Source organism: Corythoichthys intestinalis, chromosome 15 (genome assembly GCF_030265065.1).
Source record: "Corythoichthys intestinalis isolate RoL2023-P3 chromosome 15, ASM3026506v1, whole genome shotgun sequence".
NCBI classification, from domain to species: domain Eukaryota; kingdom Metazoa; phylum Chordata; class Actinopteri; order Syngnathiformes; family Syngnathidae; genus Corythoichthys; species Corythoichthys intestinalis.
Genome location: NC_080409.1, coordinates 19,547,662 through 19,564,646, shown reverse-complemented (window position 1 = coordinate 19,564,646; position 16,985 = coordinate 19,547,662). Strand labels below are relative to the sequence as shown.

General features: G+C 39.4%; 1 protein-coding gene across 6 annotated transcripts in view; it reads right to left on the bottom strand.

The window, feature by feature from the left end:
• The window catches only part of ralgapa2 (Ral GTPase activating protein catalytic subunit alpha 2), a 182,579-nt gene that overhangs the window by 104,382 nt on the left and 61,212 nt on the right, over positions 1-16,985 (bottom strand). For 5 of the 6 annotated variants that reach the window (XM_057858646.1, XM_057858642.1, XM_057858645.1 and 2 more), the window contains exons 9-20: positions 16,508-16,716; positions 14,115-14,360; positions 13,723-13,905; positions 13,094-13,228; positions 12,866-13,014; positions 12,673-12,784; positions 12,286-12,523; positions 10,871-11,050; positions 2,188-2,334; positions 1,770-1,886; positions 990-1,072; positions 804-894 (exon numbers count right to left, since the gene is read on the bottom strand). In XM_057858646.1, the coding sequence (XP_057714629.1) occupies positions 804-894; positions 990-1,072; positions 1,770-1,886; positions 2,188-2,334; positions 10,871-11,050; positions 12,286-12,523; positions 12,673-12,784; positions 12,866-13,014; positions 13,094-13,228; positions 13,723-13,905; positions 14,115-14,360; positions 16,508-16,716 (1,890 nt within the window). The remainder of the gene's footprint in view (positions 1-803; positions 895-989; positions 1,073-1,769; positions 1,887-2,187; positions 2,335-10,870; positions 11,051-12,285; positions 12,524-12,672; positions 12,785-12,865; positions 13,015-13,093; positions 13,229-13,722; positions 13,906-14,114; positions 14,361-16,507; positions 16,717-16,985) is intronic. The other variant, XM_057858644.1, reaches the window with a different exon arrangement.

The window sequence follows — 16,985 nt, the reverse complement described above, 5'->3', positions numbered from 1 at the left end:
CCGTTTGAAAAGCGTGAGTTATCTTCTGTCCCGCAGTTTGAAGCAAACCTTTTAGCTCCGGTGTGGTGTTAATCGCGTCCACTCTTGACGGAAAGTCCAGTTTCACGTACGCCCCCTTTCAGACTCAGTGCGGCAGAGTACTATCTGCCGCAAGCTGTGCCTTTTCACTGTGGTTTCATTTCCCATCAGCAAAACTAAATATATCGCTAACAAACATTAAACTTTAAGGGTTAAAGACATTAGCCAGACTGTGGAAAATCAGGTCAAATAAACGTATCTGGAAACATTATAATGGCGACATGCAGATGTACGGCAACCAGCACGCTCCAATTCCATGTATCAACCCAGTTTGTTATGGATTGCGCAATCAGAGGTGAGGCTTTACTCGTTGCTGCCGCACCTCTCGTTTCATTTCTTTATTTGAACAGGAAATTGGCAAATTCAGCGATTTTGACTATAAAAAATGTTTGAAATGAGTTATACATAAAGAGCAATGGACAAATATTAATATAAATTTGATGCTATAATTATTTTTTTGTCATGATGACAGGTGAGGCTCTGCCTCACCTGCCTCCCCTGACCGCACGTCACTGGTAAGTACACAGAGTCCTGAAATTTTAACCGAGACTGCCCCCCGAAAAAAATCCCTTTTTCCTAATTACAGTTTATCTCGACAAGCTTAACACAGAGGCTGCAGTTACGCTTTAGGCCGGAGGTGACAGTCATGAGTAAAAAAGCAACTCCATATAGAACCTTTAAAACAGTATATCGAATGAGGACATAATTAGAGGCATTATCTTTACTTTTTTCTCGGAGTTTGGCCCTTGCATAGTAATGGTACCCCTCAACATTATTTTCAGTCTCAGCTGGACTGCTGCTTCGGCGGATCAGAATCTAAGGGCACAACAAAATATGGAAAAAACATATCGTCATTGTCAGTCAGTTTCTATACCGATGAGAAAATATTACAATACAAATAGGTTTCTCACAACTGGTGGTTCACTGCCTTCTCTTCTGTCAGATGTCCCACTATCAGAACCACAAGAAGCAGGTGAGTGCTCTCTCTTCTGGTCTGGAGGGCGGGATGCAAGATAAATAGAGAAGATGAAGAGAAATTATAAAAAGCAGCCATGTAGGACTAAAGATATGCTCATAATGTATCTACCAGTGTTTGAGTTTGTCTCTATCCAACAAAGTGACTAACATACGCATAGATGTACAATACCATTGTAAGATTTAGGGCCACCTAGACAATTCTGTGTTTTCACACTTTTATGTGTTTTCACACTTTTCTTTATAAGATGAATTTTAGCACAGTTGTAAAGTAAATACCATGGATACTAAAAACCTACACTGTAGCTGACCATGAAACTTGGGTTGCTTTTCTGAACAATGATTCGAAATCTTTGAGTACCACTTATGCAATAATTAAATACCGTATTTTTCGCACTATAAGGCACAACTAAGAGCCTTTTCTCAAAATTTTCTCGAAAGCCAACAGTGCGCCTTAAAATCCAATGCGCCCAATATACGAATCAATATTGGTTAACCATGGTCAAGCATGACGAGTGCAGCTCTATCTAGTGGGTGCATAATACAATCCAACCACGGGTACTACTACTACTGCGACCTTATAAAGCGGTGCGCCCTACATATGAAACAGTTTTAAAATAGGCCATTCATTGAAGGTGCGCCTTAAACGCAGATGCACCTTATAGTGCGGAAAATTAAGTAAATAAAAATTAGCACAAACCACTGTATGTTTGTACCTTGTAATGTCTCGGAGAGTTGCTGCGTAATGTCTGAGGTGCTGCTACTACGTGCGAGTGGGCTATCTCCGCCTCCTAACTCTTCCCCACATTCTGACAGCTGACTCTCTTCTACATCTGGTCAATAGAGGAGAAGACAATAGAAAAAGATGCATTACTGACATGATCCATCAATCTGTGTACAAATCCTGACATGTAAGCAAAATGAACAAACTTGAAACATGCACGCATGCAGTGGTAATGCAGACAAAGTTCAAGTTTCTCTCCACAGCAGAGTCTGTGGAAACACTCAAAAACCTTTGGACTAGGTAATGTTACAGAATACAGCTTATGATGAAACAATGAGTGGATGATATAGGAAGGGTGGAAGCCACAAACACACACATATTGTAAATTCAGCTCTCTGAATAGACTTTACCTGAGAGTCTGTGAGAGCAAGCAGAGTTACCAGAAGCGATACCAGGCAAAAAAGAGCTCACAGTGTGGAGCAGCGTAGGAACGCTTTTAGCAGTGGGCAAAGCCTCGCATAGGTGAACACAGTTGCTGATGGACTGGCTTCGCTTAGCTTCCATCAGCGAAAATGAGAAAATAATGTGAAGAAAGGAAGGAATAAAGAGAACAAAGAGAACAATAACAGTTGAGTTCAGTATGTTAAAAATAAAGACATTAACATGACGATTGATTTTGTTTTGCGACTTTCAAGAGTAAATTCTGAGATATTACAAATATACCCTTGATACTATGTTTGATTATAATTGCTGAAAACAAGCAAACAAACAGAACTGTTAAACTATAGCTTTTTCCCCCCCAATTATTTCAGTTGTCGGACGCCTTTGGGTGAGGCTGGCTAAAATGAAGCATATTACAAACTTCTGCATTCTGATATGAGCTGGCTCTCCCTGATAGTAAAAGTAATGGAAGCCCTCATTTCATCTAAGGAAATCCAGTGCAACTGTGTGTAGAAATGTGCCTATTAATGGCTTCAAGGTATACCATGGTATGAAAACGTCAAGGTTTCAAAACCGCAAAAAAATTCGGTCATACAGTCCCGCACCGTCCTGAAGGTATTCGCTATTTTTTATGTTCCAAAAATGCATGAAGAAATCCCTCGCTTGCAGCTGCAAGGTTCAACCCTCCCCCACCGGTTGTTTCTGAGTTTGGTCCGGCCCATTTTTGGAGTTTTGTGTAAAATGATAATGATTACATTTTTTTTTTTCATTCTCTTTTGTGTTTTTTCATTGCAAGCAAAATAAATAAAGATATTACTCCCAAAGCATTTGCAACTGCAATCATTTTCTGGGAGAAATTGAGCATTATCTGACAGAACTGCAGAGGTGCCAATACTTTTGGCCAGCACTCACTGTATATACAGGGTGACCCCAAAAAAAGTTTACACTGCCATAATACAACTTAAATGCCATGTTTATTCATCTTAAAATTAAAATTTAATCACAAATTATACATTATTGTAAAGAACATGTACAGTACACTCTATTTTTCAATGTGTCCTCCCTTAAGTGTCACAACAGCCTCCAGGCGCCTGCGGAACGCTTGACAGGTCTTCTTTATGTAGGATGCTGTCATCTTTTCCCAAGATCTAACAATGGACCTCTCAAAGGCTGCCACAGAAGTTTGTGGCTTCTTACAGGCACTGTCCTCCACAGTTGCCCATATGCTATAATCCAGGGGATTGAGATCTGGACTCTGGGGTGGCCACATATCACCTTGTCAATCAATTTTTTGGTCCGCACAGATCGGCACTTCCAGACCCAGGTTTTCGTGAGGCTGTTCCAGTATCTTTCAGCTTCTTTTTAACTTTGTAGACTGCACATCTGGATATTCTCAGATTTGCTGCAATCTGAGTAGGTGTCAAACCGGCACGCAGCAATTCAGGTACAGCTAAAGTTTTCTTCATTTTCAGCAGAAGCACAGGAATTGTAGAGACGAGAGATTACCAGCTGCATTGAGTGACCTTAATGAATCACTTAAGCATGACAACCTATTTAGATATGTTTCAATGGCTTTTAAACAAGCAGTCAACTGAGTGTAAACTTTTTTTTGGGTCACCCTGTATATTTTTTATTTGACTTATTATACTTATGCTCCAATTTGCCAATATGTTTTGGTGATAAGTAAAAATCCTGTTCAATTGATTTCTTTTTTAAACCCAGATATCTCAAAGTATCACAATTTAGAGCTGTAATTGCAATACCGTGATATCGTGAAACTGATATTTTGGCTTAAGGTTATCATGCCGTCAGATTATCATACCTAATTGTGAGTTACCTTTTTATTGCAAGCCTAGTTCGACAATGGCAGAATGCAGTTTCAGATGCATATTGTCTGGATGCCACAATTAATAAAAAACATTTCATCCCTCATTATTCCAATTCTCAGGTGTGTTACTTGGGCTACAACAATGGCTGTCAAATGATTAAATTTTTTTAATCGAGTTAATCACAGCTTAAAAATTAATTAATCGTAATTAATCGCAATTCATACCATCTCTAAAATATGCCATATTTTTCTGTCAATTATTGATGGAATGGAAAGATAAGACACAAGATGGATATACAGTTGTGGTCAAAAGTTTACATACACTTGTGAAGAACATAATGTCATGGTTCTCTTGAGTTTCCAGTTATTTCTACAAGTCTGATTTTTCTCCGACAGAGTGATTGGAACAGACACTTCTTTGTCACAAAAAACATTCATGAAGTTTGCTTCCTTTATGACTTTATTATGGGTTAACAGAAAAAGTGATCAAATCTGCTGGGTCAAAAATATACATACAGCAACACGAATTAGCAATTTTTTGTGAGTGATTATTGACTTAAACAATCATTGACTTGAACAAGTCAGGAAAGTCACTTGGAGCCATTTCAAAGCAGCTGCAGGTCCCAAGAGCAACAGTGCAAACAATTGTTTGTAAGTATAAAGTGCATGGCACTGTTTTGTCACTGCCACGATCAGGAAGAAAACGCAAGCTATCACCTGCTGCTGAGAGAAAATTGGTCAGTAGGGTGAAGATTCGTCCGAGAATCACCAAAAAGCAGATCTGCCAAGAATTAGAAGCTGCTGGAACACAGGTGTCAGTAGCCACGTTTACATGCTGACTTTTATTCATACCGATTCAAATCATTCCGAATGGAAATTTCACATCAGCTGTTTACATGTCACTTCATCTATTCCGATCCAGCGTTTACATGTGACTGCCTTTATTCCGAAAGGACGTTTGACAACTGCCGTCTGACATGGGCAGATTAATCAAAACAAAGCGTCACGTTGCAAAACATGGAGCTCGATCGTCAGATCAGCTGCTGTTTTAACTTTTCGAGTGGAAACAAAACTTCAGAATGATACGCCGTTCATTTAAAAAGTTGTGTGGGTGCGCTGTGCGTGTGCTTGGAAGCCATGTTGCAAGTGACGTTACTTACGTCACCGAGTGACGTCACCACGTCAGTACGGAGCATGCGCAGAAAGAACGCAACCAGACATCATTCTGCTTCCCTGTTTACATGATATAATTTTACTTCTAATCGGTTTGGGAAAATGAATATTCCACCCCTGTGAATCGGAATGAAATTCCATTCGGTTTGGGCCTGTTCATTCTGAATGAGGTGTTTATATGGAACACATTTATTCGGTTTGAACAAATATTCCGATTGTAATTGGAATATTTGGCTCCAGTTAAACGTGGCAAGTGTCCACAGTCAAGCGTGTTTTGCATCTCCATGGACTGAGAGGCTGCCGTGCAAGAAGGAAGCCCTTGCTCCAAAAGCGGCACCTTAAGGCTCGACTGAAGTTTGCTGCTGATCATATGGACAAAGGTAAGACCTTCTGGCGGAAAGTTCTGTGGTCAGACGAAACAAAAATCGAGCTGTTTGGCCACAATGCCCAGCAATATGTTTGGAGGAGAAAAGGTGAGGCCTTTAACCCCAAGTACACCATGCCTACCGTCAAGCATGGTGGTGGTAGTATTATGCTGTGGGGCTGTTTTGCTGCCAATGGAACTGGTGCTTTACAGAGAGTAAATGGGATAATGAAGAAGGAGGATTACCTTCAAATTCTTCAAGATAACCTAAAGACATCAGCCCGAAGATTGGGTCTTGGGCGCAGCTGGGTGATCCAACAGGACAATGACCCCAAACACACATCAAAAGTGGTAATGGAATGGCTAAATCAGGCTAGAATTAAGGTTTTCGAATGGCCTTCCCAAAGTCCTGACTTAAACCCCATTGAGAACTTGTGGACAATGCTGAAAAAACAAGTCCATGTCAGAAAGCCATCAAATTTAACTGAACTGCACCAATTCTGTCAAGAGGAGTGGTCAAACATTCAACCAGAAGCTTGCCAGAAGCTTTTGGATGGCTACCAAAAGCGGCTAATTGAAGTGAAAATGGCCAAGGGACATGTTACCAAATAGTAGCACTGCTGTATGTATATTTTTGACCCAGCAGATTTGATCACTTTTTTCTGTTCACCCATAATAAAGTCATAAAAGAACCAAACTTCATGAATGTTTTTTGTGACAAAGAAGTCTATGTTCCAATCACTCTATCAGAGAAAAATCAGAGTTGTAGAAATAACTGGAAACTCAAGAGAGCCATGACATTATGTTCTTCACAAATGTATGTAAATTTTTGACCACAACTGTATACATTCAACATACTGTACATAAGTACTGTATTTGTTTATTATAACAGTAAATCCACAAGATGGCATTAACATTATTAACATTCTTTCTGTTAAACTTGCAGTTCTTAAAGGGTAAATGTGAGTACAAGTTATAGTAATTTTATATTAAAACCCCTCTTAATGTTTTCGTTTTAATAAAATTGGTAAAATTTTCAATCAAAAAATAAACTAATAGCTCGCCATTGTTGACATCGCCAAGCGGGACGTCAGATGGGCTCCCTGCCGTTCTTCCACAGTGTCTTTAACTTCGTAAGGTAGTGACTGAAATACACCACAAGGTGTCAATGGCGAGTTTTAAATTAATCAGAGATCTAGCCAAAGCAAAGTCTGAGTAAGTTTTATGTGTATTTTGCATAGGTATTTTGATTGGGAATGCCAGTTCTCTTTGCATTGAGCGCTTTTCTTTTTGTGAACATTATTTTTTTGAGGGATAGGAATATTATTTTTGTTGTATTTTCACTAAATTATACTGTAGCGACTTAACTGTTCCGCCCAAATACATGATGGGAAGTTGGGCAACCATGACTGTCAGTGGTGGCTGCAAATGGTATATGTTCTGCATTGTGTTCAATAATGCGTGTTAAGAAAAAGATTTTCTCCTGTCATCCTTTCTCACGTCGGTCACCACAAAAGTTATGTTTTTTTTTTAAAGAGTTGCCAAAGCTTATGCCAATAGATGTCACGGTCCAATGAACGCCTGTGTCCGTTTGCATATCTCTGCCTCTTAGCTCTCTCAATGAGCAAAAAAACAGTGTCATTGTAATCTGTTTGAGGCAATGCATAAGCGGGTCGTGACGCGCATGCATTAAATGCGTCAAATATTTTAACTTTTTAACTAAATTTTAACTAAAAAATTAATTACCGCCCGTTAACGCGATAAATTTGACAGCCCTAGTTGAAACTAGAGCTGTCCCGACTAGTTGACATAGTCGACGTCATCGATGACGTCAATCCGTCGACGAGCACAACATCCCGTCGATGGTTAATGAAGGGTTAAAAAAATATATGCGTGTAAGTTCAGAATGTCGGATGCTCTGTATGCAAGCTGGGAAAGCAGCACAAAGCCAAAAATAGCGCACCAGAGTGTCCAAAACATTGACTTATTTCAAAGAAACAAAGGAGGGTACACTCTTCTGTCCTGTCTCTTCAATGCTTTGGCTGCACGTCGGCCGTGAATAAACACCTCAAGCGCCGTCACCCATTTTGTCTTTTTTTTTTTTCTTTTCATTTTTTGTACACCAGAGGGTGCTGTCGCCTTGGTAAATAATAATGTTTCATTGACAATGGGCCTATAAGTATTATTAGTATTGTTCTTAATGCTAATTGAAAGGTTTATTTCATGTTACGGTTTATTTTATGGTATAGAAAATTATATAAGGTTAAAAGGTCATAAATATATACAGTATATACAGTGATTGCACTCAAGGGAGAGATTGTCAATGATAAGGTAATAAATTAAGGTAAAGGCAATTCATATAGGCAATTCATTGATATATAAATAAGGTTTAAAAGGAAAAAGGTAAAAAGTTTTTGTTAATTTCTAATTGTGTTGTTTTATTTGTGTGCACCGTAGCTCTTACAGTGTGTTTACATCAAGGATGGAATAAAAGTTGTAAACCATCAGTTTAAGAGACCATCTTTTCAATCAGGATGCTACACTAGTTAATTCTATCAGCATTTGAACTCATGGTTTATTTGTGATTTATTATTGTTATTTACGTATTTATTTGTACTTTAATAAATCATTTAAGTGTTCCAATATGTTTTTTGTGAATTGATAAGCGTCAACAAAAATTTCATTGCTAAATTAGTAAAAAAAAAAAAAAAAAAAAAAAAAAAAAAAAAATTATTATTAGATTAGTCGACTAATCGTAAAAATAGTCGGCTGACTAATCGGGAGAAAATTAGTCGTTTGGGACAGCCCTAGTTGAAACATAATATAATTTGCAAGAAACATGCTCAAATGTCTAGTGTGAGCCATAGGCTGAATAACTTGCTGCAGTGTTTTATAAATATTTAACTTGCCCTGAAGTTTCTGTTATGCAGACCCACGACACACAGAGAGAGGCGATGTTGACCCTGCAGCCGGACTGTGACCTGCTTTCTTGTCACGGCGTAAAAAAAACCCACGGTAACTCAATGAAGTACATTCCAACAACCAGAGGATTTAGGCGGGTATATACTGGACTGTCTCAGGAAATTAGAATACACAATATTCAAATTTTTTGAGACAGTCCTGTGTATATATACAGTATGGTGGCAGGAAAAAGTTTGTGCACCCAATATACACCACTGTACTTTTGTGGCTTAAACATATAAGAGCATGTAAGCATATGCTAGATCAGTGGTGCCCAAGTCCGGTCCTCGAGAGCCCTTATCCAGCTTTTTTTCCATGTCTCCCTGCTCCAACACACCTAAATCAAATAATAAGGATTTTTATCAGGCTCCAGCAGAGCTTCCTGATGAGCTAATCATTTGATTCAGGTGCGTTAATGGAGGGAGACATGGAAAAAAAGCTGGATAGGGGCTCTCGAGGACCGGACTTGGGCACCCCTGTGCTAGATGTAGCAACGCATTTGAGTGACAGCTTAGGTTTTAAGCGACGCTTGTCTTCAACACATTCAGAAGACACGGCAAAGCCCATTTAGCAGCTGAGCGGCCGTGTCAGCTTTTATTCTCCTTCTTGTTCTCAATTTGTATATACCAGTATATTTGGCAAGCTTGTTAACAAAACTGTGATGTGCCGAATTAAGGGCATTTTTACATCTAGTTTACAGGGATTTCAAGAACACTGGGCATTGCAATACTTTGCAAAAATCAGTAACACAATACAATCGCAATAAGTTGCATATCCAGTCAATAATAAGCTAGTAATCAAGTAATCATGTTGACTTTTACTGTATATGCAGTTAAATCATACTCTCATTCAAATGTACGTTCAACTTAATAAATCTAGTGTAATGTGAACTGAGGCTTTATGGCAGTCTCAACCTGCAACACTTAACACCCTGCAGCTAATGTATCTTGTAGGATTATAATTTAGATACAAATTAGTACAGTCCAAACTGCGTTGGTACAAAAAAATAAAAAAAAATAAAAAAAAAAAAACGACACAGCATAGGCTGCATTTGCATGAGTAAGTGCAGCCAATTTTTGACACTTGTCAATGATAAGCCATTGCCCTTGGATGTTGCTGGCACTTCAAGCCTAATGCCAATACTGTTTGAGTGATGAAAGGGGACATTTCTATTGTCTCTTTCAATACACTTTAATTATTCCTTTCAGCAGGAGATATATTGTGTCTCCTACAGCTCACCACTGTTCGGCAAGAATGCATATTAATGTGTATTAATTACACTCTTAATGAAACTATCAAAAATTGTCCCGCAATTAATGCATGGACGTCCTTTAGAGGAGTCTAGAGAAGAGCTGTCGGGCCTTTGATGATCACTGGAAGAGAAATCCAATTAGGCCAAAAGAAAGGAAAGGGAATTTGAAGCGGTTGTTTTTTAATATATGACATACACACGCTCAACCACACACACAGACACACAACTGCACACAAATTTAGGACTTTCTCATTCAGGAACAAATGCTGCCCCTTGTTCAGCTAGCTCGTCATTTCAGAGCATTAGGGGTAATTGCAAGAAAAGAAATGGGATTGTCTCGCTTTTATCTTTTCTATTGAATTTCGGTCCAGACCAAAAATTCATACACATAAGACATGCATTTTAGCTAGTTACTCTTCTCATTTTATAATTAGCCTGCCACATCTCCATCAGATAAGGGCCATTGCTGCGTCTGGACTGAGTTGGTAACAATGGGCGCACTAAGCCGGCCTTTGACATACTGTCAAGACATGGAAATAGTCTCAGTGTGCAATGACATGTAAGGGGGACAATGGAGGCCATCTGCTAGAGCTTTCCATCATTAGGTTTTGGCCTTTCAGTGGCACCTGGCCTGTTGTATGTATGGACCTGTTACAAAGATCTCTGTGCAGTCAATGCATGCATCCAAGAGCAGCAGAAGCTTAGCAGTATCTACATCAGGGGTCCCCAAACTATATCCGGCCCGCCTGCAATCGTCACACTTTTTCTGTTACAAACTGACCCCGGCCCCTCATCAGAGAAGGGAAGAGTTATGTGGCCCTCACAGGAAAAAGTTTGGGGATCCCTGATCTACACAAAGGCAAAGGATCGAGAAAATACTCATACAAAAGATCTATTACAGACTAATACTATTTTGCCAACATACAGTGTACTTGGCCCAGATACTAAAATAGCAATAATTATAGCTCTTTTACAGGATATTGCTGTAAAAAGTGGAAAACAATTTTCAATTTTGCTTTGATTTTAAAAGGCACAAGATTATAATGACAAATCTGTCATAACAAATGCCCCTACCACTAGCCTTCTGTCGAACAATACTGCGGGCCTTCTCCACACCAGGAGCACCTGACGTGGTGGCAGAACGAATCCTCATTGGTTCCTGAACTCCTGCCCCACCCAGGTCTCCTTGATTCCTCCAACTTAGTGAGAAGGAGCGTGCCACTGCAGCTGCTTTCTGGGAGTCCTGAATCACTCCTGACAAGGAGAGAATGTCATTACAGCATTTTATTGGTATTTGATAATCTGGATTTTCTGCAAAAGTTTTAACCTTCATTTTAGGAGATAAAGGTAAAAAATAAATAAAGGAATAGATTTTTGCAGACAGGTGAACACGGTAGGTATAACACATTGGGCAAAATATGAAAAAAAGAAACAAAAAATTTAAATCATTGTGTGGATTTATTTTTATGTGATTAAATAATGCTCCAGCACAAACGTTGCCCTAGTGAGGACAACCAGTAAAATACATATGGATAGATGGATAAAAAGGAGGTACCATTAAATAACTCTGGCCTGGGTGAGGTGGCAATGGGAACTAAACCATGGCCCTTTTTCTGGCCTTTTGGGCTCGCGGGTGCTATGTGTCCCAATTCCAATTCCTTTGGGACCTAACCACCCACTCAACACCCCAGTGGTTTGCTTGAGCACTTGGGTTGTGTCAGATGGGGTGACATTTTACTGTTAAAATTTGACAAGGTCAATCATGGTCTAAGGCAGGGGTTTTCAACCCAGTCCTCAAGGCACACTGTGGGTCCTGGTTTTTGTTCCAGCCGATCCAGCAGAGACAGTTGAACCAATGAGGCTTCTGCTAAAACAAGCCACACCTGACTGCAATCAACTGATTGCACTTGTAAAACACCAGATTGGGGAAAAAGTGTTGTCATCTTGTTTGGTAAGAATGAAATCCTGCACCCACAGTGTGCCTTAGTGGAATAGGTTGGGGACCCCTGGTCTAAGGGTAGCTCAGTCATCTGAAAACATGTATGAGTGAGTATTATGTAGACCTGACCAGTTACAAGCGAATGTATTCTATGCTAATTAGCTCCTGCCCCTTGTTTAATAAAAGAGTAGCGGCGAGTAGCATTGTTCAGAGCAAGCTGATCAAGCTGAACATGTTAAGCATAGCTGAGCATTTTGAGCTGAAAATTTGCTGCCAGCTTCATTGTCTGTGTTTCATGCCAATGTTAGGTGAGGAAAAACCTAACAAATTGATTAGGATTACTTTTTTTGAATACTTGAAAAACTATTTGGGGAAACTTTTAGGTGGCCCACAACCTAGACCTTCAGGCAATTGAATTGAGTTTTAGAACCCCGTTTAAAATAAATTGTAAAAAGACAGGCATATGTTTTAGACAGAGGAAAAAAGGGACACTGATGACAAGTAACTCTATTCCCTCTTCTAAATACATTATTGTTGTTGCCTTTCTCACCACGTGCTCGTTGCTTCTTTTCCTTCTGTTCACTGAGTTTATCCAGAGGCAAGTTCGCCATGTCTAAGCCGTATACAGAGCGGGCCAAAACAGCTGTTAAGGAGTCCATAATGCTGGCCCATTCTGTCACCAACTCCTCCCAGTAGGTCAGAGAGGACAGCACTGTAAGCAGCTCATCCCATAGCTCCCGAGAGACGTACACACACAGGTTGGCTCGCACCCAAGCCACAATGATGGTCTGAATGTAAAATAACAGCAAATATAAATAGTTACTCTTGGATTTAAAAAGATTTACCTGGTGTTTATAATATCATGAACACTAGCTCTTCACTTTCTACCTTTTTGAGATAAAATATTAAATCTTAAGTAGTAAAAAGGTTGACATACCCGAAAAAGGATAGATGCCAGACTTCCAGCAAAGCTGTCTTTTCTTTGGTTTTCTGATGGCCTCTTCATCACTGCTTCAGTGATCCTCAGTAATACCTGTAACATCTGCTCCCTGCATACAATGAAACAAAATAAAGAGTGGAATGACTGAAAAACAAATTGTCCACTAGAAAGAAAAAAATATTGAACCGACCAGGTCTGTGTATCCATTGTGTGCTCCATGATCATGTGTCGGTAGATGCTCAGGACACACTTGCACACTTCGACCTGATTCTCCAGGAGTTTGGGTACATCTTGGCATGGTTCAAGGAGGAACACATTCGAAGAGTTTGTCAGGAACACCTAGAATTGTAGAGACATTTGAATAAATCCATCCAGTGTGATGACTGATGTGATGATAATGTAAGACAGACAGACAGACCTGTAGTGTGGACTGGATTCCTGCTTTGACGTCCCTGTTATGCTCCTCTGTGAGAAAGCCTCGATTGATTGCGCTGCTAAAAGAGTAGGTCCTTCCCCAACTTGATGATCGCTTATGGCCATGACTCTCTAGTATCTGCAAAGGACACAGACATTCAAAATCAATTGTGACATTCGGAATTAAAGTCTACATTCTCTTATGGACCCTTGCAGATGTCTTATTTGTTGCAAAGCCCAGCTTTCTAAAAGCATAACTACAAAATCAGCCTGAGATAAAAATTAGATGACTATTTCACAGCCAACTTATCACAAAATCCTTTCTCTATATTCCAAATACTTGTTTTGGATAGATCACTTGCGCAACCTTTGCACCAACTTTTTGCTTGTAGAAAAGGTAGGGTAAAGACTACATATTATGAGAATTTTTTTTAAAAATAACTTTTGTAACTTTAATGATATTTCATCAAATACCTACGATGAGATTACATGTGAATCAATAGTCATGCTCATGTTAACCTTAATTCTTTACTACAGTATCCTACAATATGTTGCCATCAGCATGCATTCCAATTTCTTTGATGAAAATGCATTTCTGTACAAGTGCGACAATCAAAATGTACACATTAATACCTGTTCTTGCATGTTATTATTTTCTGAGCTGAGTATCTGTTCAGCGCTATCATCCACTTCATCTTCCAGTGCAGTCTTGTCTGGCTCTGCCATAAAACTGGGCTTCTCCTGCAGTATCCACGTTCGGTAAACTTTGATCACCTTCCTCGTTGCCGATGCCTCGCATGACGGTAACAGGAAAGCCTTAGAAAGGAAAAAAAAACTTTCAACATCTGCGATGAGGCTGCTTCAGTGATTTAACTAGATACATTTTTGCAAACAACAGCCACCAGAGGCCATATAATAATTCCATTAATCCCAGTGCAACACCATGGATCAAACAAGTGTTTATTTTAACTTAGATAGTCCACATTTTATCAACAAGTAATATTTTAAAAGAGTGCCATTCATACCTGGTGGAAGACTTCGTTGACGAAATTCACATTGTCCCTGGTTGATAGTAAAATGGCATGCACCATGTCGTAGACATATTGGTGTTCCTCTTCGATGCTACATAAACTGGAATCACTGGGCCGTCGATCTGAGAGTGTGCTGCTGTTGGAGTGGCTCTTTTCAGGTTCACCCGTGGGCCCGTTTGAGTCTCCATCTGATGTCTTCTCCTTTTCCTTCTCCTGGCTGCTACTGCCAGCAGTGACAGTCTGGACATGCCATAGTTGTTAAATACAGTACATTCTGTAAAGTCTATATTCGTATATTGGGCATTGACACAATACAGCTTTATACCATACCACAATGGATTTAAAATAAAACAATCAAGCTGAATTTCAAGTGCAGAAATTTGATCTTTAATGTAAGGGTATTTACATCCAGTGTATCAGAAATGGAATGACAACACATTTAAATGTGACTTTTTTAAGTGCCCCTTACATTATACAAATACAATTTTTGTTGGCATGTTAAAGTTTGAAAGTAGTGATTAGGCCTGACCGCAAATTGAAGGCCATTGGAAATGCATTAGGGGAAAAATACAAAATTGTAAATGTCATTTAAAATTATTGAATAAGCGCTGATAAAGTGCCACAAATATATACTGTCATTTTCGGATTATAAGTCGCTACTTTTTTCCCTCATTTTGAATCCTGTGGTATATAGTCCGATGCGGCTATTTGTTGATTTATTTGAGTTAATAGGTAACACTTTATTTGACAGCGGCGTAATAACACTGTCATAATACCGTCATAATTATGACACTATCATGGGCATTACTGAATGCTTGTGACAGATGTCATTCAGTGTCATCCGGCTAATTATGTCACTAACTCCCTTTATGCCCAGCTCAGATCTTTTACATCCATTTAAAAAAATTGATAATTTGTTGGATGACACTAAAAGACATCTGTTAATGTTCATGACTGTCATGTCATAATTGTGATTGTCTTATGACTGTCTTATGGCGCCATTGTCAAATAAAGTGTTTCCAAATACCATAACTAGCAATTAATGAAACAACTGGAACAGTAACTGAAAAAATAATTAGCATAGAACATGAATTTGATTGTTATTTACATCTGTAGCGCTGCAATGCATGCTAGGAGGCATGTTGGATGACAACAATGTTGACAGCAGGTGGCAGCAGAGGTTGACTGTCTCCCCCAAGGGGAGCAGTAATGGCCAAATGAAACTTCTTCAAGCAATGAAGCTTTGCAGCCAATTGGTTCAAACCTTCATCATGGTTCATTTGGTCTTATGACAGTCTTATGATGACAGCTGCCACTTATAGTCCAGTGCGGCTTATCTATGAACAAATGACGTCAAATTTGGTGGGTGGCGGCTTATAGTCCGAAAATTACGGTGCGTAATCAAAGATCCTGTGGGACTTCCAGATCCAGACAGACAAACTGGTGATGGCCAACAAGCCCGACATAGTGGTGGTGGATAAAGATCAGAAGACAGCAGTAGTGATAGATGTAGAACTCCCGAGCGACAGCAACATCAGGAAAAAAGAAGACGAAAAGTTGGAGAAATATCAAGGGTTGAAGGAAGAGTTGGAGAAAATGTGGCAACAGTGGTGCCAGTAGTGATTGGGACACTAGGGGCAGTAACCCCCAAGCTGGGCGCATGGCTCCAACAGATACCAGGAACAACTTCTGACTCCTCCATTCAGAAGAGCGCAATCCTAGGGACAGCTAATATCCTGCGCAGAACCCTCAAGCTCCCAGGCCTCTGGTAAAGGACCCGAGCTTGAAAGGAGAGACCATACCTCCCGGGTGGCCGAGACGACGATTAAAAAAAAAAAAAAAATGTTTATACACACACATATATGGAAAAATATAGATGAACCGGCAAGTTCCAAACATCAAATATGCAAGAGTCCACTGCAATATTGATATTTTGATAATTCACGAACCATATTGCATTTTGCAGCCTTTTTCAATATCGTGCAACTCTTGTTTTAGTGTAAGGTCTTTGGGGTACATCACCTCTTGTTTCAGGATGTTACCAGATTCAAAGTGAACCAGCATGCTGTGATTGTTAAAATATATCTCCTATCTGGCCTATGTGCATTAACTGATAAAGCCTGCTCAGAAGAGAGGCTAAAGATCATCTTACGGATTAGAAGTGAGGCATCATCATGACCCCGGCAGGTGGTCAGGTTGCTTTGATACCACATTCACTGAAATTAGAAATATTTCTTCATCAGATTGACATTTAATTCCCTGTTTCTTGCTAAAAACCTTTACCTTTGCATAGTACTGTATATACCAATTATGCAGTATTTTAAGGTGTCCAAAAGTATTTAAAATTACCACAACATTAGAAACAACAACCGGAGCACAATTCTTACCTGGATGAGTTTAGGAAGGACTTCAGGGCCATTCTTTGTATTCTGCGCTGTTGCAGTGCTGCAGACATACTTCTTCTTGAGAAAGAAGGTGACGAGCCATGTGATGAAAGCCACACGGGGTGCCAAGTATTGGTCCCTAGTGCAAAAGGTGCTCTCATTGTTCCTTGTCACTGGCACGTACAAAGGTTTTGGTCTGTGATGTGGGAGGTCTAATTTAAAGAAAAAAATACAATAGAAGAAAAAAATACAATAGAATGTTAAACGTGGAAAATGAAAAAAAAATATGATGATGAGTAAAATAAACAGAAACAAAAAGGAGCAGGAGAGGCAATGCACCACGTGGCTGTTGTAAAGCTTTGGAGAAAATAACATTTTTATTACATTCACATGGATTAAAGAGAAAAACCAAATCACTTAACTCAAACTTTTACTGGTTTTTTTGTTTGTTTGTTTGTTTCCTTTTTAAAACTACCAAGAC